Genomic DNA, 27,707 nt, shown 5'->3' with positions numbered 1-27,707 from the left:
GAGATCTAGATTCTGTAGTTGATTTATGATCTTGGGTAAGTCCTACCACTTCCCTGGGCCTTGGTTTTCTCATATGATAAAAGAAGGCAGGAATTTCAACTTTCTCTTTCTTAATTTTTCTATAAATGAAAAAAGAAAGAAAATCAAATGCTCTTAAGAAGTGTTATAAAGTAGGATGCTATTATGATTAGATTGCTACAGGTGGTCTATCCAGGGGCAATTCTGAGAAGCCTTGCCCAGGAACAACAGATGATGCTAACCTGCTTTCTTTTTTAATTCTTACATTGAAGAGCCACTGGCCTCTCAGCAGCTGCTTCTTGATCAATGTTAAGGATTCCCTGTGCCCTTAATGTATATACTTGTGGCTTGGCTTGAAGAATTCAAGAGCAACTGTTTTCTTTCAAACTGAAATGAAAATGTTCTTTTTAATAAAAATGATTATTATAAGTGGTGAGAACTACCTTGTCATCTCTAGATTTAACATTCATCTAAATTTATCTCTTATATGACTAGAACTTAACCAGTCATCAGAAGGTTAACTGTGTCTTCTGCCATCTAATATGCAGAATGAAATATTCTCAGGGTTTCTAACATCATTGTATTTACTGATACTATGAGAACATAGAGTAATACTAGGATGGATTTCCTCATCAGCAAGGGAACACTTTTTGATGTCACATCATATTATGGGAATCTGTATACTGGGACCCAAAGGTGGAGCCTATTGTCATTCTTTTATTTATTTCTGAAAAAAAAATCTTTAAATGGGAGCTAGGGAGTGTCTGGGAAAAGAGGATGAGCTTTGAGTTTGGTCAGAGCTTTATGTAGATAGATGAGGTTCAAGGTCCAATCTCATCACTGGTGTGATTTATACCAGTTCTTTAACCCTCCTGAACCTCAGTGGACTACGTTAATAACACTATTAACCCCATAGCGTGGATACGAGTTTTAAATGTACATGAATATGTAAAGCATGGAGCATTGTGCAGGCACATGGTAAGTAAGTGTTTTGTAGGGGATCTTTCTCTCTCTATCCAGTCTGAAAAACTGTTTGAGGATTCCTTTCATTCCTCAGAGTATGTATTTGGTCTGATTGCTTCAGGAAGGTCACTGAAATGAAAACCACATATTTCTCAGGTATAATTTTGAGTCTTGACTAAACTAAACTAATTGTAGTAAAGCTTGAATCAGCTTATTAACAAACCTTCTAGTTTATGACCAAATTATCTTCCTACTTCTGCTGGGTATTAGTTGGAAATTGAGCATCAGAAGTCACCCAAAGGACAACAGCACTTACCCAGAGAGGAACGAACAATGTGTTTCTTCCCTAAAATAATTCATCTGGTGTTCTTAAGGACACACACCAGTATTCTGAGATAGCACAGTAGAGTACCAAGAAGATGTAGTTGGGTGTAACATCAGTAACATAGGGTTAATAACACTCATCACAGTGTAAGGGCAAAGCCTATGAAAACCCCAAGCACCATGCTTGACACATTACTCATGCTCAGCAAGTGATGCTTTTTCTCCTTTTTCTCCTTACCTGGTTTAGGAGAAAGGGTAGACAACTAAGTGGATGATTATAAATCTACATTTTATTTTTATTCCTTTCCTATTAGCATTGAATATAGCATGTGGGAAAAGTCATGAATTATTAAGGGCAAACCATTTAAAAAATACCGGATAATTTGCTTTGAAGTTTCCGATGGTGGCTCTGGAAAAGTTTTACTTCATAATTTGTTCTTTATGCTGCATATGAAGGCATTTTAAAGCCCAGCAACACAAAAAGGGTCTGGTCACCTCTTTCTCAAACCTGGCATGCTTCACCACCCACAAAATCATTTTGCAAGAGAAGACAATATAGTAACAGGTAACACATAAGAACAAAATTATTGAATAATAGTTTCCCAAATTTTCATCACTGAGATTTCTTTTTAACATTTTTATTACTTCTTCTTATGGACCTCTTTAGTATGTTTCAGCTTTCTCTTCTCTGTTCCATAACATTCGTGCTAACTTCTATTGCATCATCCACATTACATTGTGACTGTAATGTGAATCACATTTTATTTCTCTTTCAAACCCCCTGCTCCACGGTGGACTCTCAAACAACATTTGCTAAACTGGGAGCAAACATTCCTCTTTCAATGTTGACTATATATGAATTATAGCAGATTTTTCTTTATATATTGACTGTATAATAATTATATAACAGATAATATTTGTTAAGCGTTTACTATCTTCCAGACATCATAGAGTTTTTTTAGTAACCCATTCATTCTCCCAGTAACCACTAGGTGGATGTTATTATTATGTCCAATTTACTGCTATGGCTTTCCCTGCAGAGACACCAGACTCTCCCTCTATGTCGAGAGAACCAAGTTGACATCATCGATGAGAACTAGGACCAGGAAGATGGGTCCGTTCCACAACAGTCCCAAACCAGGTTTCACCTTTATTTTCATTCTGTTTCTCCTACCTTCCACATATTTTTCTAGAAAATGGAACAAACTGATTCAGGTATTTCATTTGCTTTCCACACTTCTGTGGCATAAAAGGATGACAGAGAAGACACAGTTTGTCTACATGTTGCCCTGGATGAGTGCGTAATGGCTATAGATTCATCCTACCTTATGGTGTTCTCAAGGACAAAGGGAAAACAGTTCTCTTTCTGTTTCTAGTACACCTGTTTTGCTAACACTTGGACATGGAGCATTGTGGGTAATATCTTTTTCTACATGACTGATTGTGATGAGCCTGTTCCCTTGTGTCTGTTATACCCACTGACGACAGTGGTTACGGGGATAAGGCAGTTTGCCCCCTGAGAGTGTGTGTCGGTACCCTAAAAGACGTCTTACGTAGAAACGGCAAGGTTTAACTGTCTTAGAAACATAGTTTGAGATCTAACAAACACTATCGCTCTCCTTTGCCCTCTTACTGACTCTCCTCAGGGCAGGGAGATGGAGAGGGGATCCTTTAAAGGTAAGTGGACACATTAAAGGCATTTACCACATGCTGGGATGTCACACAGGTCAGACTTAAAATTTTCATCCAAGGTGAAGCACCAGGGAGCCTCCTTCTGATTCCCTGGGTTGCGGCAGTAGGAGTGGCCTCCATTCAGCTCTGGGAAGCGGAGGGCGGTAAAGGTGTGCGTGTGGGGGTACTGGGAATTCCACGGCTGGCACTGGCGTCCTGATTTGGTCACACTGACGGTCCCCCGGTAGTCCACACCTGTGCTGTTATAGCACTTGTGATCTGGAAAACAGAAGAGAAAGGCTTAAACTGTGAGAAGGAAACAGGAGATGCTGGGGTTTCTAGCCAGCAGTTTCTGGAGGGAGGACTCACAATTAACCTCATGGCTCAGGCTTCCCTGTTGGTTAGGGGCCATGTGAGCAGTCTCCCTGCTTGCTAGGCTGGGACACAGGTCCTGCCTCACAGTTACATTCCTGGGAGGATTTAAAGCTTATGCGGCAGGAATAAAACCAGTCCCCCACAAACATTTTTAATACTGAACACACACACACACACACACACAAAATCAGAACTGGGGTTGGGACTTGGGGGCACAGGAGTAATTTTCCAGTTCGAAAAAGGAAAGGTTCAAGCTACACTCTTCTTTCCATGCTTGCTTGATGTCTTTAGACATGAATCGTGTGATAAAGAATCTAGTTCCGTAAAAAAAAAAAAAAAAAAAAAAGAATCTAGTTCCTAGAAAATGTTCATTAGGAGCAGTGTGTTATGAGTTTCTAACAGGAGTTAGGGCCACTCTGTGCTGAGGCACTGCATATTCTTGAGAAGCAAGTCCTCTTCCCAGGAGACCACAGGGCTGTCACTTGAAAGCACTGCAAAAATCCACTGAGTTGAAATAAGTCAAAAGATGGAGGGCCAGCGACAAAATAACAGTAATAACAGTAATAATGAAGATATTGCCATCATTGTGTGCTAAGCAGAGTTCTAAGCATTTTAGATGCAATAAGTTAACTAATAGCATAATATTAAATTCCAAAAGGAAACCAAAAAATTACCAGTGAGTTTAATTCTAGGTGAATGGGAAATCACAGAGGAACAGAGGTGAGAGGGCAGTGGATAGAGGCAAGCCCCATGTATATATATTTTAAATTGCAGTACAATGCACACATCATAAAATTTACCATTAGTGTATTTTGGACATTCAAAATACTGCGCAACCTTCAGCACTCTCTCATTCCAGAACACTTGCATCATTCCCAAGAAAACACAATACTCATTCAGCAGTCAATGTCCAGGCTCCCCAACCCCGTCCCTGGAAACCACTAATCTGCTTTCTGTCTCTATGGATTTGTCTATCCTGGATATTTCAGAGAAACGGAATCATCCAATGGTGTCTGGCTTCTTTCACCGTCATACTGCTTTCAAGTTTCAGCCCATGTTGTAGCATGTAACAGGATTTTATTCCTTTTTCTGGATGAATACTATTTCACTATATAGATCTACCACAATTTATCAACTCATCCACTGATGGACACTTGGGTTGCTTTTCTCTTTTACAGGTATTGTGAATACCTGTTCTGAACACCTGCATAAAAGTTTTTCTTTGAGCACCTTTTCTAAATCCGTCTGAGTGTACAGCAGGAGTGGCATTACTGGGTCCTATGGTAATTCTGTTTTAAGTCACTGAGGAACCAGTAACCATATTTAAAAATTATCATCTTCATGAAGCTTCTTGAAGACAGTGACATTAGATAATCCACCACTGCTTGCTAAGCCCACACACAGCCTTTAGCCCACTGGAAGGTAATCTGCCTACCAGTAAGAATCATTACTACAGATCGAGGTCCAGTTTGCACTGTGCCATGGGGCTGCTGGCCTCCAGACAGCACAGAAAGTCAGGAGTTACCACCTACTTTTATTTATAGGATCTGCCATGGGAATTCCAATCCGGATGCAGTTTGCAGCTTCGGGGCTCTCGGGCTGGGGGAGATCTTCACAGTTGGGCAGTTTCAGCCTCATCAGGATCATGGGATTCGATCTGGCAAAAATGTACTCCGTTTGACACAGGACGTTTTCCAGGATTTCACATTCATCGCGACATAAGTCCCGGGGCTTTGGGATGGATGAGGTTTCATCGCAGTAGGGGAAGGCGTAGTGGCACAGGGAAGGAATGGCAAACTGAGAGCACTTGTCAGATAAGTGGCTGGAGGTGCCGATCATGGTGAAGGCAGCTGGAAAACAAACACAGTTATTAGCTCCCAGGGGCCAGGGTTTATCTCCTTCGGTTATCTAGTCAACAGATATCAGATATAAACACACGCGAGAAGGAATCCGCTGTACTCAACCAGACAAGGCCAAGAAGAGATTTGGTTCAGATGTCCCAGCGGCTTTACTTTCACTGGCTTGAAAAAAATCATTTTGACTACAAAGTTAAAAAAACAGGATTAAGTTACATATGTCCCGTTTCCCAATAAAAAAAGAATTAATTAGGTTAAAGCGCAATATATTTTTCATTTTTACTACAAAGCAACAGAACTTTGTTTTTCATCCGGTACTTTTTATTAGTTTTATGAAGCTTCTAAAACATTTGACAGCTGCAGGGCTGAACCTGTTGTCTGTGGTGGCGGAGCCTGATCACAGGATTTAGTTCTGTGTCTTACCTCTGAGGTATATGACTGGGAAACTTGTTTAATTTCTTTGTGCCTTCGATACTTCCTATTGCATCTTCTGAAAATGAGGCAATTCTCTTGGAAGTTCTTAAAAAGCACAACTCCGTTGTTCCGTGTGTGTGTGTGTGTGTGTGTGTGTGTGTTAGTGGTCACTTAGCCTAACTTCTTAATGAGTACGTGTACAAAAAGAGTATACCTGCCTCCCTTTGCATTGACGAGGAGCTTGTACCTCACAAGACAGTCTAGGGGAGGTTGGTACACTGTTTCCCAATGTATGTTCCTCCCAACATTCATTCTGTAGAACATTCATAGTGTTTGAGAAACTAGGGTTCCAGGGCTGAACAGGTTTGGGAAATGTCGAGTTAAACAAAAATAAATGGCTTTTTTTTTTAACTATAATATTTTCCAGTAAGCAGAGGTCCATCAAAAATGTCTAAGAGAGCATTATTATAGATGGGTGATGAAATATTTACACGGGAACTCCCACTTATTTTTGCAAATACTTAGTAAAAAGTACGTTAAAATGTCCTTATATTAGGATGAAATGTGTCTTCAACAGCCCCTCCCCATCAGTCCTTTTTCTGTCCTCTGGCCTTTCAGAATCCTTCCTCCTCAAAGTTCTCTAGCTTGTGGCAACCACAGCTTTTTGTAGTTGCTTCTCCAGGTTAAATAGCTCCCCTGGCCTCCCCTTAGTTCCTTCGTATTCCTCATGGGACATAATTTCTAGACTCTTTGCTGTTCTGTGTGCCTGTCTCAAGTTTGTTCTTGCCTCATAAACCCGAAGGTCACCAGAAACTACAAGGTACTTCATTACATGTGAATTTCAGGTAAACATTTGGAGCATACTTACACTAAGAAGTTCTCCATTGTTTATCTGGAATTCGAATGTAACTGGGTGTCCTGTATTTTTATTTGCTAAAGCTGGCAACCTTATCAGAATCCTATAAAGGCAATTTTTTTTTTTACTTTTAAAGATTTTACTTATTTATTCATGAGATACATAGAGAGAGGGAGAGAGAGGCAGAGACACAGGCAGAGGGAGAAGCAGGCTCCACGCAGGGAGCATAAAGGCAATTTTAATGGCTTGCAGGGCTTCATGGCACCCAGGCATAACTACACACTAACCAGCAGAACCAGGTGTGCAAAATCGTACACGGTGGCCTACACTACTTCACTCCTGTGTGCTAGAAAGCGCCTCACTGTGAGATTTCCATTGAAAAGATACTTCCGATTCAGACAAATGAAGAAAGTAGTCTAACATACATTCCAGAGCACAGAGATCCTCTCTTCGGCTTCTTTGTGGTTCTGCTCCTAACCCCTCTGCCTAGCCTGATCCTCTGGTAAGAGAGGAGCTCAAGAAAGCGTTTGGTGAGGAAGAGTTACACAAGGTATCCATACAATTTCATTGGTGTTACCTACCTGTGATCTGATTTTCTATTTCCCCTTGCATGTGCAAGGACTCCATATAAACGGTGCGGTTGCCAATAAATCTTGCACATGCGATTCCTCTGTATGGCTGACAGAACCCATCTTCTTCATACTCATCTCTAGAAACAGAGCACAGATATTAATTAGCTGGTGCAGCGCATTCACACCCAGGTGGCTCTGACTGTGTGATGCCCGAAACGGTCGCTAGGGGGAGAAGCTGAGCACAGTATCCCAAAGGCTGCATTAAGGAGTCCGGCTTTTCCTCAGTTCCATCCATCACTTAAAACATCTGCTGGTCACGTTGGTCAAGCTTCCTTCACCCCCAGTAACTCATTCTGAAGCGCAAAATCATCCTTAAATATGGGAGAAAGCACTTTTATTTTCGCAGCTGGTGGTGGGCTGGAAGATGATGTAGTTATAAAAGTAAAGAGGAAATGAGTTGGGAATCTGGGCACATGTTCTACAGTATTTTTTTTTTTTAAGCACAGATTATTTCTGCTTCATTTGCTACAAAGGCGTGGGCACATTATCCACAAGATCCACTCCAACTGATGTGTCAATTAGGAGGATCCATGGGGTGAGAAGCTTGGTGCAGCTGGAAAGAAACCAGAGGGCAGTGCAGTTATGTGGCTCCACACTGCTGAAGATCCATTATCTCTACAGTGCACAGAGAGGTCCAGGCAACCCAGGGACTGCACAATTTCAAATGAGTCACTAAGTTCCAGGAACTCTAGAAAACATATCAATTAAAATCTTGCTTTCGTGATCCCCGAAAACTTTAGAAATAATCTTAAAAAATTTTTGTTGCCTCGAAATTATGATAATAAAAAAGGAGGGGGAGTAGATTTCATTCTGAAGACAAGGGGATGCCAGATAGTGTGGTTAAGTGACAGTGTGGCAAATGGCTGGAGATCTAAGGCTGGAGATAGGACCCAAGGTGGCAGATTCAGCTTGAAAGGACAGAGGCTGTAACATCCCACAAGGCCTATGATAAGCACAAGACACCAGAGCACAGAATATCCAGCTGGTTCTCAAAAGCAGACCACAGCCGAACAAAAGGCCACCTGCCACACTTTTAGGCTGACTTCACCCTGGATGCTCCTCCTCTGTTGATCTGGTTGGAATCAATACTTTGTCTGAATAAAAATATCACTTCTCCAGGGCACCTGGGTAGCTCAGTCGGTTGAGTGTCTGCCTCTGGCTCGGGTCATGATCCCAGGGTCCTGGGATGGAGCCCTGCATAAGGCTCACCCTGGAGCCTGCTTCTCCTCCCTTTGCCAATCCCCACCACTCATGCTTTCTCTCTCTCTATGCTCTCTCTCTCAAATACATAAATAAAATCTTTGGAAAGAATTATCACTTTTCCTCTTTGGAGCAAAAGTCAGGAGAAGGAAATTGTCTTCCTAGGTTTAACATTTGCATGTCCTTAGGCAATCTCTCTGAGTCCTCTGAGCTATGGCTTTCCTTATCTATAAGATGAAGATAATCATTGGCCTTTCTATCCTATAAGTGAAAGTCATGAGAAGCCTATGAAATAATGTAAACGCTTTTTAAAAAGTGCTACACATGCAGCAGTCACATATGCTTACTATTGAAGTATTTATGATTACCAAAGAAGACACTTATTTAAAGGACAATTATTTATTAAGCTCCTACTCTGTGAAATGGACTGTAGTCAGTCTAGGGCCACAAATGTGGGAGTCTAGAGAGCCCAAACTATCACAGGAAACCAAGTGAAAGAGATCTGATAAAGCTAATTATTAAAAGACCAGTTTCCAGAGTCTCTCTACTCCCCATTCACTGTAACAGTCATTTTGAAGGTGGACATGGGGGAAGTATCTTCACGTTAGTTCCCCAAAACAGTGTGTACTGAAAAGCTCTTATAAACATAACCTTTAAATACACATACAAATGAATATATCATATACCTGACATGAAGACATTGAAATTTTAATGTCGTAAAATCCTGCAAGCACTTCACATGTTTACTTTCATAAATCCTAGAGTAATGTTGAAGCCTTTTTGGCTTAAATTTTACTTGGGTTGTAAAATTAACTCCACTTTTATTGGGTAACTAATACCATAAACCTATGGGGAGAAAGAAATTTTTCGATGACCTAGCCTTGGGTCTTGGAAACCAAAGTACTGAGACCAGAAAGTACTTCCACACCACCCCCTGCTATTACAGATGATGCTTTTCTATCCCTAGGCATTAGCAGAGCCCTGGACTTTTAAGGTGTCATTATGAGAACACTTCTTCCTCCCCCACATTAAACTCTCAAGGCCTCAATTTATATCTCTTGGGAGGACAAAACTCTGGAATTACCCCCAGATATAAATCCCTAACCTACTGGGAGTTCCCATATTTTATGTGTGAGGCTTAGGCTAAACTTCTTACCACCTTTCCAGTTCAAGACTCTAAAAAGACTCTTTGAATCCTTTTTTTTTTTTTCATAATGAAAAGGAATGCAGTTCCTTGGCTGCATATTTCTTATCAAGGGCTTAGCACTGCAGGTGTATTGAATTTTTGACTGTGCCCAGAATTCCTGATATTTTGACCAGTCTTTTGGGGACAGATATAAAAAGCAAAACAAAACAAAACAAAACAAAACAACAGTGTGTAATGTCATCTGCTCAGGAACAGTTCCTGGCTGCTCTGAAGAATCTCCTCAGAAAGCTTTTGAAAAATACCAATGCCTAAGCCCCACCTCAGACCCATTAAATCATACTCTCTGGGGATGCAGCATAGGCATGCATGCTTTTTGAAAAGCTCTCGGGTGATTTGCATGTGGTCAAGAACCACAGCACTAGAAAAACAAACCTCTATTAAGTGTCTGACACTCTCCGTGCTGGGTACTATGCTAAGTGCTTTCTTCCAAGTAGCCCCTTATGTGGTATTATAATCCTTATTTTACAGAGGGAGAGATTCAGGTTCAGAGAAATAATTGGGTCAAATGCACAAAGCCAATTATAGGTGGAGCTAGGATTTGAACTTAACATATAAGCTTAAGCCATTGGATCACATTGTTGGATCTATCATGATGTTCTGCTTTTCAGTATTACTTTTAATTAGATCAGCCTAATCATAAATAAGAGGTTTTAAAATGAGCCTTTTTTCTGTACCAGGAACTGTTAAGTTCTGTGTACATATACAATTGATATTAAATCATTGAATCCTGACAACCATCTTATAAAAAAGGTGAAAGTGTATTCATTCCCATTTTACAGATGAGAAAGCTGAGAGTCAGAAAGAGCAAAGAACCTGTCTAAATACACATAGCAAGTAGAAGAGCTAGATTTGTCTAAAACTAGTGCTTGGAACCATGCTATACAGCTTCCCTCCAAATGGTTTATGAAAGTGTTTGCACTGCTTAGAGGAGCTTTCTGCTGTGAAGATGCTTGGGTGTTTGCTGGGTGGTGACAAGGTTTTCTCTTGAACATAGAGTCACAGTCACGTTTCATGCATCCCATTTTTCCTTCTGGCTTTGGCTGGAGGGGAACCAGTGCTCCTCCAACATTCATCAGCTCTATGCTTTTCTCCAGCTCATACTTCTTTCATCATTAATTTTGCGGAGCAAAATTAAAATAATGGAGCACATGGCAGCAAAAGGGCAAGGGCACTTGCAGTGAGTATGCCCAAGGCTGCATTCTTTGTACAGAGAAGAAGGGTGCATAGTGAACAGGCAAATGGAATTTTGCACATATATCACAATGGCTGGCACCAACATGTGCCAGCTACATTAACTTGATGTCAAGAAGCAGGAGTGCTTTGTGATGGGGACTCATGTTTTTCACAAAAGTAATTTAGGTACCATGTTGCCAATCCCTATCACCTTCTCCACGGGAGACCATGGAGGTGGAAGGATCTTGTAAGAGATAGTCATACAGGGCTAAGGGTCACCATAACCAACATGGTAGCAGTAGGGGTGTCCCATCCAGGGCCCTCTGGAGACCAGTGAAAGGAAAAGCGGCCACCGCAAGTCACAACCCAAGGGAGTTTTATAGTGACAATGAAAATCAATAGCCACAAGTTCCTGGCCCAATTTCTCAGGTCAGTGACTAAAGCAGAGAATTATGATGATGGAAAAAGTGCATTGCATGGTATGGGGCATGTGGAGACTATCTGTAGTTTTGGGAGCAGAGAGAAAGGATGAGTGGCTGCATGGGATTGGGAAAGTGAAAAGATGTAGAACACCCTAAGGAATGCCCAAACAGAGTTGTGCCAATTTTGGACCATGAGAGGCCCATGACTGCTCTTTTCAGCTTCCAGGAAGGGCAGGCTTTCCGAAGGCTGCCTCAATTTAAGGGACACAAGAGAACAAACTCAATGATTGTCTTAGATATATGATTTCAAAGGAAACCCTGAAATATGACTGGGAAAACTGGCATAATTCAAATAAAACCTATAGAGTAGTTTGTATTGTACCAATGATAATTTCTTCCTTTTTTTTTTTTTTTTTTTTAATGTAGGCTCTGCACCCAGTGTAGAGTCCAGAATGGGGCTTAAACTCACAACCCTGAGATCGAGACCTGACCTGAGATCAAGAGTCAGATGCTTAATCTACTGAGCCACCCAAGCACCCCAATAACTTCTTACTTTTGATCATCGCACTATGTTTATGCAAGACATTAACATTAGGAGGAATGGGGAGAAGGACATATGGAAACTCTCTGTACTATTTTTGCAACTTTTCTTAAGTATAAAAATATTTCAAAAATATCTTACAGGGGGAGAGGTGGAAACCTTACTGTGCGCAGAAAGACCTGGAGATGCTATGGGGTGAGGGGGTTAGGTAAGCCATCAGATGATCTCATTTCATCTTTATAACAACCCTAGAACACTCTCTCTGGGTCTCTCCCTGGGTGGCTGAATTGCCTTCACTAACAATTCACTTATTTGTTTGAGGCTTGGCCTACTTCTAAATTCAAACGCTTCCAGGAGAGATGACCTATTTGGTTGGGAAGTCTTCAGTGTAGATTGATTTTTGCTAGCTGCCGCAGGCACTGTCATCTTTATCGAAAACCATATAGGAAGGCAGGCTGGGGCAGCGGATGAGAGGTCTGTGTTGGAAGAAGGCAGCAATCTTTCCTGACTTTACAGTTAGGTCTGGGCCCAGCTTCAAGCCAGGATGACCCAGAAGGTGGGCTGAGGATGGAAGGTATGAGGCTCACCAATAGAGGGCACCTCTGTCATCTGGTTCATTATTCTCCTCTTCACAAAGTGATCTTTTCAAACACAGACCCGATCACCTCATTTCCTGCCTAAAATGATAGTTTCCTACTCATTTCAGGTTCCTGCCTACAGCCTACAAGGCCTTTCAATAATCTAGGCCCTCCCATTTTTCCTACCTTGCTCTTGCCAGTCAAGCCTATGAACTTGATCATACTGGCTACCTGAATGACTCTGCTAGTCTCAAAACAGGGAAGCCAAGTTTGCTGTTCCTCTGACTTGGTTTACACTCTTCCTGAGGCCTAGAATGCCTTCCACCCTCGCTCTCACTCTGTGAATGTCTTCTTGTCTTCAAGATCCAAATGCTAAGCTCCCCCCAAGAGTTAGTCACTGACCTCCACCCAGGCCGGCTTCTTTATCACACATCATACCTCTGACTCCATATTAGGTTTGTATGGTTACTGTCCACCTTGTGACCACTTTAAGGCAAGGACCATGTCTGATTCCGCTCCCACCCAGCACAGTGCACAACTCAGGAAACCTGCTGAACGAGGGAAAGGATGCTGCCAAGAACCATCCCCCTCCAGACCTTCAGAAGTGGAAACGGAGACCTGCTGCCTGACTGATCAACAACGGAACCAGACGTAATAGATGTGGGGCTGTCCCAGGCTAGCCCGTGGACATGCCAGAAGCACCCTCCAAACTGGAAGCCACTTTCTTCCTCTTCAGATTTTACACTGGAGCATGGGTAGGCCTAACAGACTTATTGATGAGTTTAAAAAGTTCCCCTTTGGGGGAATAAGACCAGTTAAAATGCATGCCTCTCCTTAGTGGGAAGAGAATGAGTGTAAAGGTATTTTGCAAACTATAAAATCTTACTCAACCCAGAAAATAGTAAACAGGTATTCAAATACTTGAATACAGATATTCATAGCAGCACTAGCCAAAAAGCGGTAGATACACATGATAGACTATTATTCAGCTATAAAAAGAGGAATGAAGTACTGAAACATGCTACAACATGGAAGCAACTTTTGTTTTTTTAAAGATTTTTATTTATTTATTCGTGAGAGACACACAGAGGGAGGCAGAGACACAGGCAGAGGGAGAAGCAAGCTCCCTGTGGGGAGCCTGATGCAGGACTTGATCCCAGGACCCCAGAATTGCAACTTGACATGGATGAATCTTGAAATGAGATAAACCAGACATGAAAGGTCACATATTTTAATGATCCTATTTACATAAAATATACAGAATAGGTAAATTCATAGAGATGGAAAGCAGATTGGTAGTTACCAAGGCCCCAGGGAGGGAGAAATAGGGAGTAACAACTCAATGGGTATGAAGCTTTATTTTGCTATGAGGAAAATATTTTGACACTGGATATGAGGTAGTAGTTACACAACATTGTGAATGTGTTAACTGCTATCCAATGGCTCACTTTAAAATGGTTCATTTTTAATGCTATGCGAATTTCACCTCAGTTAAAAATATTTATTTATATATACCCAAGGGACAAGGTTGAGGGACCTTGGGAGAGTGCCAATGGTTGGAATTTCAAGCTTCAGATCCAGGGAGAAGTTTTGGGGATGGCTTTATGGGCTGCTTCCAAGCAGACTGACTAAACTGCTGCAAGCATTGCCAATTTATGCAGTATTAGCAGGTTTCTTTGTTCTGATTCTTGTGGCTCTCCAACCAGAATGCCAGAGAGAGTGGCCTGCAAGCCCACAGCATGGCAACCTCCTGTATGTAGATCACAGTGAAGGAAATAATCCAACACTTTTGAATTTACCGCACTCTATGCCCCTTAAGAGCTCCATTTTGAGCCATGAAGATGAAATCACATCAAATTGCCTGCCCTCAAAGCTCTGAATCTTGGTCTGAAGGAAGGCGAAGTATTTCTAGATGTGTAGAGTATCCTTAGGTGTGCTCCAGAGAGCAATTTAGCAACTGTGACTTATCCTCTCTCATTTGGGAAGTAATTTCTTCCTTTTTTTTCTTTATTTAGTATCAAAATATTGTCATCATAGCAAAATAAAACTCCATACTCCTTGAGTATTTTTTATTTCTTATTTCTTATATTAATAAATATTTCTTATTTCTCCCACTCCCCAGCTCCTGGTAAGCACCAATCTGCTTCCTGTCTCTATGAAATTATCTATTCTGGAGAAGCAGTAATAACTTACCAGTGCCTGCCCAAGAGACCATCATGGCAACAGGTGGATGGAAAGTATACCTTACAAAATTTGTAAATCAGGCCACTAATATTAGCTGCTCAGTTAAAAGCAGAGCCATGGCAAACCCACACACATTGTGCTCTCCAGGGCCAGCTCTTAGGTGTGGGTGCAAAACTTTCCATCTCAGAAACAGGGTTCTCCCTTGACAGGTACAGTCACATCTCTCTCACTCTCTCTCTTAAAGATTTTATTCATTTATTTATTTGAGAGAGAGAGAGAGACTGAGCAAGGGGGGCAGTAGAGGGAGAGGGACAAGCAGACTCCATGCCCTATTCTTTAGGGCCCGATACCATGACCCCAAAACCACAACCTGAGCTGAAACAAAGAGGAGGCTGCCCAACCAAATGAGCCACCTGGGCATCCCAGTCACATCTCTTGAAGGTGAAAATTGGCTGTTTTTAATTTAAAAGGGGGGATACATGATAAAACTAAGAATCCAAGTAAAGAATGAAAAATTATTCCAATATGGATAAATGATCAGAGACATGGAAACTTTAAGAACAAATTAGAATCTGATGTGGTCTAAAAAGCTATTCCCTATCTAAAAATACCCTTCTTTTTCCTGAGAAGACTCTGGGCCATGAAGTATCTTTGGTTAACTGTGAACCAGAAGGACAGAAAATAATTTAATTATCTTCGGCTGTAAGTATACACCCTCAGAGAAGGGGCATCAGGACAAATACAGATGGAGATACGGAAAGAGCTGGTCAGAATGAAGGAGGGAAGGTGAGAGTCCTGGAAGGGGAGGTGTCTGGAGTGGCAAGAGTAGCCTTTGCCTGAGGCTGGCTGTGACCAAGAGATTACAGGTTAAATATGTGATCCCAAACTTATCTCACAAACTGTGTTCTCTAAAGACCAATCTACACGTCGGCATCAAAGAGGATAATGCGTTAACACACCTGACCTTAAGGGTCAGTTTTCAAAGTAAGCCAATCCAGGCACATCAACCCAGAGGGGCAATGACTCACAGAGAAGATCTCAATCTCTCAGGCTGAGAACTCACCTAACTCCTAACATCTCTTCTCTCACTACAATGCCTCTGTGAGCATGAGAGTCACTCCTGAGGTGACTGTGTCAAGTATCATGTGCTGTTTCCCATACCTGGACACTGACAATTATTAACATTTATTTCCTTAGCAAAAGCGTCCCTTACTCTTTCTCACATCACTTTTTTGCTTTAAAAATTAAGTTATAAAGGGCGCCTCAGTGGCTCAGTCAGTTAAGCATACAACTCTTGGTTTCAGCTCAGGTTGTGGTCTCAGGGTCGTGGGATCAAGTCCTGTGTTGGGCTCCTTGCTCAGCGTGGAGACTGCTTGTCCCCCTCTCTGGGCTCCTCCCTCTGCTCGCTCTCTCTTTTTTTTTTCTTTCTCTCTCAAATAAGTAAATAAAATCTTTTTTAAAAATTTAAATTTTAAAAGTTTTTTTCTTTGGCCATGAACCATTAAAACAAACAGATGAATAATGTTCTGTCATAGTTTCCACAGCAGCACATAATAGTTACTTGTATCCAACTTAGAAATGGGAAGGTACTGGCTTTGCTTCATAAGGATGTTTGGAAATACAAGGGTTGCATTTCACTTTGGAAAAGGAGCAGAATTACCCAGGCTTGTATCTCACAAATGCAATTTGAGGGAAAATTATGCATGTAATATATTTTATTATTTAAACACACATCTGAAATGATAGGACTGCCCTAGTACCTATTTGTAAGAATATGAAGATCACTAATAAAAGATTGAGTGATTTTTGCCCTCTCCTATTTGCTGAGGTTTTTGTGGTAGGTTTGCCTTGTATCTTCTAAGAAGTCCTGGGGTGTTTTCACTCTTCCTCCTATGAAGGGCCTACTTTGCCTGTCAACCTTGGGCTGGAGCCGGGAACACTTAGGTGGGACTTGGAGCCCCCAGATTCAGCCTCTGTCCCCACTGCCGACTTCTCATTAGAAACTCTTTGGATATTTTTTGGCAGTTCTTCAAATATCAGGCATTTGCCTGATTGAGATTGCCCTAAATTTGCCCATTGAGAATAAAAGGAGTTTAGAATAATATGAAATTCACACATACCAATCTGGTCAGATTTTCTACCACAAATGTTACTAGGAGTGCTTTGATTTGCTTTTCACTTTCCTTTTATGCCTTTGGCTCTGGGTTGAAAAAAAAAAAGGTCTGTGGAAAGTGGTAAAGGGAATTTAGGGACTTCTTAGGAGGGTTTAATTTCATATTGCTACTCAGAAGTGGGGTGAAACCCAATCCCCAATTCTTGCTTTTCTGTTTCCGCTCAGCTTTGTTTCCCACCCCTTCTGTGGATGGCAATTATGAAAGACTGTCATAAAAAGCAATTATGAAAGACTATCACCATGAAAAGCAATGGTGAACTCACTGCTTTCCCGACCCCAATCCAAAATAAGGCAATACAGAGGTGCCCCTGTCAAGTCTAGAATGTTACACATTTTTAAAAATTGTAGTAGAGGCAGAAATTCATGTTAAAATAAGGATGGATTTGTGATGCACCGAATGGCAATATAGTAATTAGACCAGTGATATCTGTTAGACAAGAGGTCTCTGAAAAATAATTGTGAAATCTGGTGGGTTCTTCAAGGAGAAATATGGAATAGGGATGGATTAGTGGGAGGAGGGGGCTCTTAGTTTTGATATTCAGGTGTTAACAATATAATCCCTGTTCACCAGGACTCTACAGTCTAGTAGAAGAGAAATATTAAGTGTGATAAATACAGTTACTGTTCCTCTTCCCTCTCTCTCTCTCTTTCCATTCCTTTTCCTTTTCAACCAACAAGTTTGTGGAACCCTTGAGCTGAGAATAAAAGAAGGGGCATCCAGTTAAGGCTGGGAAGGCTTCTGGAGGAGGTAGTTTAAAAGAGGAATAAATCAACAAATCGTGGATAAAATACAGTTCACCCTTGAACAACACAGGGGCTGGGGAGCTGAACCCTGTACAGTTGAAGATCTGTATATAACGTTTGATTCCCCCAAAAACTTAACTACTAATAGCCTACTGTTGACCAGAAGCCTTACTGATAACACGAACAGTTAATTAACACATATTTTATGTTATGGGGATTATATACTATATTCTTATAATAAAGTAAGCTAGAGAAAACATTATTAAGAAAATCATAAGAAAAAAAAATAAAAATAAAAAAATAAAAAAAATAAAAAAAGAAAATCATAAGAGATAAAAAAAAGAAAATCATAAGAGAAAACACATTTATAATACAATACTATATTTACTGAAAATAACCTGCCTCGAAGTGGGTCCACAGTTCAAACTTGTGTTGTTCAGAGATCAACTGTGGTAATGCTAGCCAAGGTAAGTGGAGTCAGAGGTAGAGTAAGGCTAAATGGGAGTAATGGGAGAAGGGAGGCAGGATAAGTCCAAGGGTTGGGCCTTAACCTGTGAAGTCGGGGAAAGTAAAGAGTTCATGATTCCATTACCTGCCCTGTGCATTCAAATCTTGGGTTTCATCTTGAAAACAAAAGGGAAAAAAAAAAAAAGAAATCAAAAGGACACCAGAAAGTGATGTGATTAGTCACAGTGTTTCAAATGGTGGGATTGGAGATCAGAGGCTATGGATTAGGGCCCAAGATGGTAGGTTCAGCTTGAAAGGGCAGGAGTCATAATCACCCATAAGGACTTGCAATAAACCCAAGACACAAAGTATAGACCATCTAGCTGTTTCAATGGAAAGAGCTGAGCCGGCATCAGAGGTGGTAGAAAATGAGATTGCTGGCAGAGTTGGTGTGAAAGGGGACTGTGAACTCAGGGCAGGCACCATGCCTGTAGCTGTTCCCTGAGCCTACCATCACATGGAGTCATTCAATTGGAATGGGACTTTACAGGCATCTGGCCCAACTCTTTCTAAAGGTGAGAGAACCAAGAGTGAGTGGCTGTGTGACTTGACTGAGTTCACTGAGTAGCAGATGGACAGAATGCAGTGTAGTGGAAAGAGCATGCCTTTGGAGACCCACAAACATTCAGGGTTCAATCTTAACAGGTGCTTTCTAACTGCATGTGGCCTTGGGCTAGGTATGTAATCTCTCGGAGCCTCTGTCACCATATCTGTTTAGCTGGCATGTTAAACAAAATAACGTATGCAAAGTATTTGCTCATGATAGTTGTTTATGAAGTATAATGTCCCTTTCTGTTTTACTTAATCTAAAAATATGTACTGATTTGCTTACTATATACCAGGCACTATTCTAGGCATGGCAAGAAGAAAGCAGACAAAAATCCTCACCCTTGTCACACTTATGCTGACTTAGATATTTACCTGGAAACTCTTTCTCCCACTCCTTTTTAATAATTCATATCTTGCAGTTCCTTCTCATTGTACCAAAGATTGGTCATGTGTAAAATTATGCATGTGTGAGTATGGCTTATGAAGTAAGTTAGAGAGGTCTAGACTCAGGGAAGAGAATTTTGATTAAACTGCCACTTCTACACCTACTTGGTCTGCTCCCTAAACTGCTTCCCATCCCATTACAGTGGATGGGCCCAACTGTTGCCTTGCACAGGTGGATCTCACCTCCTCACCTATTCATGGACAATTGTTCCTTTTCTGTTTATCTGACAATTGTTCCTTTTCTGTTTATCACCATTTTCCCATCTCTATTGGATCATTTTTCTCAATACACCAATGTGCTATAATATCTACCACTTTCTTTTTTCTTTTTTTTTTTAATTTTTAAAGAAGATTTATTTATTTATTTAGAGAGCATGAGTAGGAGGGGCAGAGAGAATCTCAAGCCGACTCTGCACTCAGCATGGAGCCCAATTGCGGGGGGTAGGGGGTGCTCAATCTCACGACCCTGAGACCACAACCCCAGCCAAAACTAAGTGTTGGCTGTTTAATCTACTGCGCCACCTAGGTGTCTCTTATTTTTTCCTTTTAAAGATTTATTTCTTCAGAGAGAGAGAGAGAGAGAGAGAGAGCATGACCATGAGAAGGGGCAGAGGGAAAGGGAGGGAGAGAGAGAGGCAGACTCCCTGCTGAATGCGGAGTCCCATGTGGGGCTTGATCCGATGACCCTGAAATCACCCAAGCCAAAAATCAAGAGTTGGACATTCAACTGACTGAGCGACCCAGGTGTCCCTAACTCCCATTTTAAAATAAATTCTTCTTGGATTGTGTCCCTGTTCAGCTACCTCCATGTTTTTCTGCTATTTATAGCAATACTTCTCTCAAAGGAGTTATCTACATCTGTTTTCCCCAGTTCTTTCACTTACTCTTGGACCAACCCCCATCAAGGCTTTGCCTTTCAATCCACTGAAAGAGCTCTTGTCAAGGTCAATAATCTCCATGTTACTAAATTCAATAGTAAATTTCCAGTCTTTATCTTTATTGACTTAGCAGCAGCATTTGACACAGCTCATCACTCCTTGAAACACTTTGCTTCACTTGGCTTCCAGGATACTGTTCTCTCTCGATTTTCCTCTTACTTTTCTGGCTGTGTCTTCTTGGTCTCCTTTGCTAGTTTAAGATTTCAGTCATTGAGAGCCTGATGTTCAGTCCTCAGACCTCTTTCTCCTGCTCTCACTCTGAACCTAATATTCTCATCTCCTAGCTTTATTTTTTATTTTAATTTATAATAATTTTTTTATTTTTTTATTTTTTTTAGAGAGAGAGCATTTCAGAGAAGGGACAGTGGGAGAAGGACAGAGAGAATCTTAATCAGACTCCACACCCAGCATGAAGCACCTTGCAGAGCTTGATCTCATGATCCTGAGGTCATGACCTGAGCCTAAATCAAGAGTCAGACATTTAACCCTCTGAGCCACCCAGGCACCCCCTTCTAGCTTTAAGTGACCATTTCTGTGCTAAGGACTCCCAAATTCATATCTCGAGCTGAGAATACTCTCTGAACTTCAGCCTCCATACCCACTTGGGTATCTAAAAGGAATTCAAACTCAGCATGTCCAAAATTGAACTCTATTTTCTGCCAAGACCATTCTTGAGTTCTTCATCCCAGTAAATAATAATTCCTTCCTTCCAATTGCTTACAGTAAAAACATCTGAGTTTTCCTTAACTCTATCCTTTCTCTCATAACCCTATCTAGACTATCAGCCCATGTTTTCACTTCCTTTAAAATTTATCCCCAATCCACCTTTACTGATACCCTCTGGTTCAGGCCACCATTACCTCTGCATGGTCTTTCCCAACAGCCTTATGACTAGTCTTTCTACTCACATTCTTGGCCAGTGGCTTCCCTTCTCATGCTAAGTGAAAACTGGAGTCATTAAAACATCCTGGCATAGCCTCCTGCCACCCCCACCATTTCTCTGACCTCATGCCTATCACTTTCCACCTTTTCCTTACTTGCCTGGTTATTACCCATTGCACTTAGTATCATCTGATATACTCTGTATCGATACTTTTGTTTATTATTTATATACAACCTTCATGGGGACAGATCACTTCTATGTCCCCATTGTGCCTAGAAAGTGTTAAGTTGTTGACAAAACAAAACAAAATATTTAATGAATGGATTAAATCTCCTTCACTTTTGATTTTAACTTCTTTGTGGTGGCAGCAAAGAGGGAGCCTGAGTTCATCTAGCAACCTCAAATTTATAATCAGTTTTTCTACTTCCCCAGCCTGGCCACTAAGTCTCCCAGTGAATTCAGTTCTGCTGAATGGAAAGAACAAAGAAGAGAAGAGGAAAGGGGGCAAACTTTGTGAGTAACAACATTCTCAGTCAAAAAGTAAGTTAGCTTCCAAAGCACTTCTTGAATTTGAGCCCTCTTGTCCCTCCTGCCCTAGGTACCCACCACCTCTCAGCTGATTCATTGTAACAGTCCCCTGACGGGACGTCAGCCTCCAGTTTTCTGCTCTTCCCATCTACCCTCCATGAGGCTACCAAAGGGCCATCTAAAATGGAAATCTGTGTTACCCCTATGGCTGACACTCTCCATAAAGCACACTGCCATCCTCAGGTACACAGTAAATTCTGATCACTTTAATAAATATAGGATTGAAAGGCCACAGGCTTTTTAGCTAGTCTACTCAAGTTACAAGGATTTTCTCCTCTCTTCTTTCTTCCACCTACCTTCATAAGTCATTGAGATCTTTCTCTGTGCTCAATGATATCCTCAGCTTTGAGGCAGATTAAAAAAAAATAACCTTTGACTTTTAGCTATGGATATCATTTGTATTCATACCTAGATGTTTGCAAAAATACTATATTGCCCCACACAGAAACAATATCCACAACAAAAAGGTGGGGATGGAGGGAAGAATGAATGTTTTCTGTACACCTACCATGTGCCAGGAACCCTCAAGGTGGTAGTATTTTCCACATTTTCTAGTTGAGAAAACTAAGGTTCAGGGATTAACTCTTGCCCAAAGCCTTAGGACTCACTCCAAATTTCCTGCTGTTTCCACTATGAGGAATACAATAACACCAACAAAAAAATATATATGAGAATGTGTCCACATACAATTTAGTAGAAAAGACACAAAATAGTATCTGCACAGATAATACTGTTATAGAAAATGGTTATATGTACATGGTCAAAGAAGGAATTTAGATGGAAATACTTGATCTTGATTTTATGGGACCACGTGTCCTCCAAATTGTCCCAATGCTTAGTAACGATACAGTAGTCAGATCATCATATTGAGAAAAAAAGCTTGAGGAAGAGGGCTCCCTTGTGTGGTCCAGTGCTTAGAGTCAGCAGAAGGAGACAATTTCTTAAGCAGTAGTCAGAGAAGGTTTTCTGGAGGAGGAAAGGAGGGTAGAAAAGGTAAGGGAGAGATTTAAAGCCAGACAGAGAGAAGATGAACAAAAAAGATCCCTCCTGGCAGTCCAGCTTGGTAGAAGTCCTCTCTATCCAGCAAGGACTGCTCCCACCTCCTAGATACTGACAGGAAAAATGCTGGCCAAGTAAAGTTTCAAGTTTCTCTAGGGCATTACCTAACAAGCAGGATGCTGGGACTGATCTTGGCATTGCTGAGTGGAAAAGTCATTGGGCTGGAAATCAGAAGGCCAGGGTCCTTGGTCCTGATTTAGCTGCCAACAAACTTTATTTCCATCTAACGTTGGATAGGTCACTAGGTCTCTTTTGTCCTCAGTCACTCCATCTGTAGAATATAGAAGTCAAACTATATGGTATGTTCTTTCCAATTCTAACTTTTTATGGCCAGTCTAGTTTAAGCTCTCATCATGTCCCACCAAGACAGTTGTGGTCTCCTCCTAACTGGTGTCACTACCTCCATTCTTTAGCCTGGAGATTGATCTTTCATGCTGTCACAATATGGGCTACCTAACAGGTGGACCAGATCATCTCTTGTTTACAACTGCAGTGACTCTGCGCTGTATAAGGGCCGCTGGAGACAGTCCTACCACGTTAACAGGGATCATAAGGCCCTGAAAGACTGGTCCCATCTGCCTCTTCAGCTCCTGCCACTGCCTCCCTTGGAACTCCAGGCCCTAGTGATAAGGAGCTGCTCATAGTTTCTGAGGATATCGTGCCAATATAGACATTCGTGCACTGGTTACTTCCTTCTGAGAAACACATTTTGACCTTTCTTCACCTGGCTCACCATTCTAGCTCAGTCCTATTATCTTTAATGTTCTTTCTAGAATCCCCCCAGAGTAGTTCATGTGCTCTCTCTAGCATCCTATATACACTTCATTCTACTGTGATTGTTGATATGTCTGTTCCTCTACCAGGAAGAATGTTCCTGAAGCACAGAAGCTATTCCTATTTTTCTTTGTAGTCTTAACACATCCTCAATCTCACTCTCAGCAGAGCCTAGTACATTCAACATGGTTTGTAGCAGTTGTTCAGTGCTTAGGAAACTGCACTGTGTGCTTCTCAGCTGTAGCCACAAAGACTCCCTCCAGATTCCAACGCCATCAGCCTTCGACGAGCCCACATTTGAATCCGATCTCAAAGGTGGACCAAGGCAGGTCCTTACCATTTCTTTAGTGCACTTAGCTAGCTCCCCAAGAACCCCGTAGCCCCAAATCTGTTAGTTTCAGAATAGGCAGGTCAAAGGTAGGCTCACCACTTCCCACCTCCATCCCCCAGTGCCTCTGACCAGAAACACAAAGACTTTGCAGTCCTGGCACCCAGGTTGCTGTTCCACGGGGCTCGCGGTACAGAATTTTATCGGACTCCACAAGGGTATTATTTTAAGCATTACTAAACACCCCTAACCTATCAACTCCTGGCTTTGTAGTCATTTCCAGTTGGAATTTCTTTGGCTGAAAAAAGACAGGTTTGTGAAAAGACATAAACATCTCTGGTGAGAGGTGACATATGTTTTCTCCTAGTGAAAGCAAGGCACTCCCGTAGATTCTGCAGTTTTTGGACACTGCATAAAATACATCTCTTAGGCAATTAATCTCCTGGCAGGCTTTGAGTGAAGCAATTACTCTATGTTTTTCTTTGTCATTGTTCGAAAGTTTAACAGTGCATCTATCTCCTTTATTTGCGTCTGGAAAGCCAAAGACCACCTCAAAACCTCTGCAGCAAACATATGTAAAAACACTTAGTGTTCACACGTTTGATTTAAATATTGACAAATTTTTTCATTAGAACATTAAAGCCTTAGCTTTATTCATCTTAAATGCTTTCCAGGAGAGTGACTTCCCCCATTAGAGTGACTCCCAGTAACTCAATACAAAGCTTGCCAGCACGAGAACCACGGAATCTGGTAATCTATTGTGCTCACATTCTGTGGTGAGGCAGCTGTAACTGGTTATGAACCAGTGCTGGAAATAGTATTTGGAGCTTTCTTGGCAGATTTCTTACATCGTTATTCAATATGAACTGCAAATCATATGCTCGTAGTTATGAAAATGTCAGGAAACTCCTAGTGTTCATGCTTTGTTTGACAAAGTTATTTTAGAGCAGTGTTGGAAGGCAGAGGCATCCAACATTTGGGACGTAGAAGAAAGAACATGCTCCCATGCTCAGCGGTTCCTGAGAAGCTGATAATTCAGTCCTCTACGACAAGAGCTCAGCTCTGAACTGAAGGGCGTACGTTTCACACAGTCTTGATTGGTCCAGGATGTGCGTCAGAGCTACTAGAGGTCTGGAAGGAAATGCAAGTAACTTGTTCACTTCTTGCTCAGTTTGGATCAACTGAGCTTCAGATCAGGGTCAGCAAACTGTTTGACTCTGACTCCTAGCAGCTGAGCCATGCCCCCGAGGACAGGAGCAGGACTATGGCAGAGCCCAGAGAGAAGGGTGAGAGCAGAAAGAGAAGGAGAAGGAAAGGGCTGGGTGGAGAGGGGGAAGGAGGGAGGAAAAGGAAGCAGGGGAGCAAGAAGGAAGTGGTGAAGAAAAGCAAACTATGAGATTACTTTCACATCTAAAAATAATGAAGTAGATTTGGATGACGTTTCCACAGTTATTACAGTTTAAATTTAGATTCTTATACTCTTGTAAGAGATGTGGAAATTTTGAAAAATAGAAGCATAAAGAGGTCAATTAAAATTACCTTGTATCCAGAACCCGATAATTGCTGTTAACCTATAGCATACATCTTTATACATACATATAACCACACTAATAAATTCTTTTTCTACCAAGTAGAATTATATTAGACATAATTTCTTCTCTTAGGTGTCATATGTATTTTCTACACTGTTTAATATTCTCCTAATAAATCCTAAATGATTTTTAGTGGCTGCAATTAAACATTTAGGTTGTGTCCAGCTTTTCATTATTTATAAAAATGTTGATCCCATGTCAGGCTCCCGGCATGGGGCCTGCTTCTCCCTCTGCCTGTCTCTGCCTCTCTCTCTCTCTCTCTCTCTCTGTGTCTCTCATGAATAAAAAAAGAAATGTTGAGGGGTGCCTGGGTGGCTCAGTCAGTTAAGCATTGGACTCTTGATTTGGACTCAGGTCATGATCTTATGAGATCAAGCCCCACATCAGGCTCCATGCTGGATGTGGAGCCTGCTTAAGATTTTCTCTCACTCTCTGCCCCTCCCCCCTCAAAAAAATGTTGAGATGAATATCCCTGTATAGGATTCTTTATATATATCTATGATTATTTCCCTAGGTTAAAAACAATGAATGGAATTATTTTCTAGGCCAAAGGTATGTACATCTTCAAGGCTTTTTACATATATTTTTAAATAGTCTTCTAAGAAACTTGCTATAATTTATTTCTTTTTTTTAAGATTTTATTTATTCATTTGAGAGAGAGTGTTTGTGCATGAGCAAGAGAGTACAAGCAGTGGAAGCAGCAGCTGGAGACAGAGAAGCAGGGTCCCCTCAGAGCGAGGAGCCTGATGTAGGACTCAATCCCAGGACCCTGGGATCATGACTCAAGCTGAAGGTAGACACTTAACCAGTTGAGCCATACAAGTGCCCCATAATTTATGTCTACCATCAGTATAGGATAGTGTCTATTTCCCTGCACTCACTGTTAATAAGTACCTTTTAAGATAACTACTAGATACTATCACTTTTTAAGACCATATCTCATTTTTAGCCTTAGTGAAGTTAAAACATCTTTTTCATTTGTTCATGTTTGTAAAACATTTGTATTAGTTATCATGTAAACTGCCTGCACAGTTTGTACATTTTCTCTGTTCCTCTACTGTTGGTATTCTTCTTCTTCTTTTTTTTAAAGATTTTATTTATTTATTCATGAGAGACACACACAGAGAGAGGCAGAGACATAGGCAGAGGGAGAAGCAGGCTCCATGCAGGGAGGTCGATGCGGCACTTGATCCTGGGTCTCCAGGATCACTCCCTGGGCTAAAGGCAGATGCTAAACTGCTGAACCACCCAGGTATACCAGTATTATTATTCTTATTAGGTGAAGAAAGATTTTCAGAGACTGACCAACTTGTCCAAGATCATGTAAGTTATGGGACAAATTTGAGTTTTATAAGTCAGCTTCCTGTCATTCACAGTGTTCTTTTATAAATTACTACAATAATCATAACCTCCTAAACCAAATCCACTGAATACCAAAATAAATAAAATCAAGGAACTTCGCAATAGTACAACAAGGTGCAATGTGCTGTAATGAGAACTATCAGATATCTTGTTCCTTGATTACAGCCACTAAGCTCTGGGCTTAGACTATTTATAGCAGTAGCCTAATAACCACACTTATAATGTGTTTTATTTGAATGGTCTCTAGTTTTCTTTCCAAACTGGCAGACTTAAAGTAAATCTGCAGAGAGATGATGTAAGGAGAGATGCTGAGGAAGGTGAGGCTTCCTAGGGTACATGGGGAGGCCATATTGGTTGACAGTATAGTCTACTGGTCAGAGAGGATAGGTAGTTTCCAAAAAAGGTTGATCTTTTTATAAAGATTTTATTTATTTATTCATGATAGACATAGAGAGGGAGAGAGAGAGAGAGAGAGAGAGAGAGAGGCAGAGGCACAGGCAGAGGGAGAAGCAGGCTCCATGCAGGGAGCCTGATGTGGGACTCGATCCTGGGACTCCAGGATCGTGCCCTGGGCCAAAGGCAGGTGCTAAACCGCTGAGCCACCCAGGGATCCCATCAGTCTGCTTTTATTACCATTATGTGCCTGCTATTCAAACAACGTCGTATGAGATACTCCTTCCCACCAGGGTAGATGATCCCACTGTCTGCCTTTGGTTTGCCACTGTGGGTGCTACAGCAGTGAACAAAACATCCTCAAACCACTGCCCCCATGGAGCTGACATTCTGGAGGGTGGTGGCAGTGGCTCTTCTCTTCTAACTTCAACTACTCATATTAACTGGCCAGAGACCAGAGCTACATGTGGCCATGTGGCTATGTCCTAGCCAAAGAGATGTGAGCATAAGTGAAGTGTACCACCTCTGAGTCAGGTCCTTGCAGAAATAAAGTAAAAGAGGAAGGAAAAAAAGGAACAAAGGGCAGGGTGGAAGGGAGAAAGAGAAAGAGGAGATATGTATAGAGAGGGGGAAAGAGGGAGAGGAAGAGGGAAAATGGGAGAAGAGGGGGAAGGGGAGGGAAGGAGGAAGGGATAATGGGAGGGAAAGGAAGGAAGGAAAGAAAAAAGGAAGGGAGGAGAGAGTAAATGGGAGAAAGAACAGAGGGCTGTGCTCTTAGAAAAGATAGGGTGCGTTCCTGATGGGACTATGGCCATGAAGATGCTGAAGAAGCCATCAACGACAAGATAAATGCCATGGGTTGAAGCTGGCAGAAGAATAATATGGACTGAGCTTGGGTCTCAGGATGGGCATGAGAACAGAGTTACCTTTCTAGCTTGGGGCAGCATCATCTGGACTAG

General features: G+C 41.4%; 1 protein-coding gene across 3 annotated transcripts in view; it reads right to left on the bottom strand.

Moving 5' to 3' along the window:
* Positions 1–27,707, bottom strand: part of ROR1 (receptor tyrosine kinase like orphan receptor 1) — a 447,550-nt gene that overhangs the window by 30,507 nt on the left and 389,336 nt on the right. For all 3 annotated transcript variants that reach the window (XM_077892081.1, XM_077892083.1, XM_077892082.1), the window contains exons 5-7: positions 7,059–7,186; positions 4,884–5,201; positions 3,010–3,255 (exon numbers count right to left, since the gene is read on the bottom strand). In XM_077892081.1, coding sequence (XP_077748207.1) covers positions 3,010–3,255; positions 4,884–5,201; positions 7,059–7,186 — 692 coding nt within the window. The remainder of the gene's footprint in view (positions 1–3,009; positions 3,256–4,883; positions 5,202–7,058; positions 7,187–27,707) is intronic.

Source organism: Canis aureus, chromosome 3 (assembly GCF_053574225.1).
Source record: "Canis aureus isolate CA01 chromosome 3, VMU_Caureus_v.1.0, whole genome shotgun sequence".
Classification (NCBI taxonomy): Eukaryota; Metazoa; Chordata; class Mammalia; order Carnivora; family Canidae; genus Canis; species Canis aureus.
Note: the sequence above shows the minus strand (reverse complement) of the source record. Positions and strands in the feature narration are given on the sequence as shown.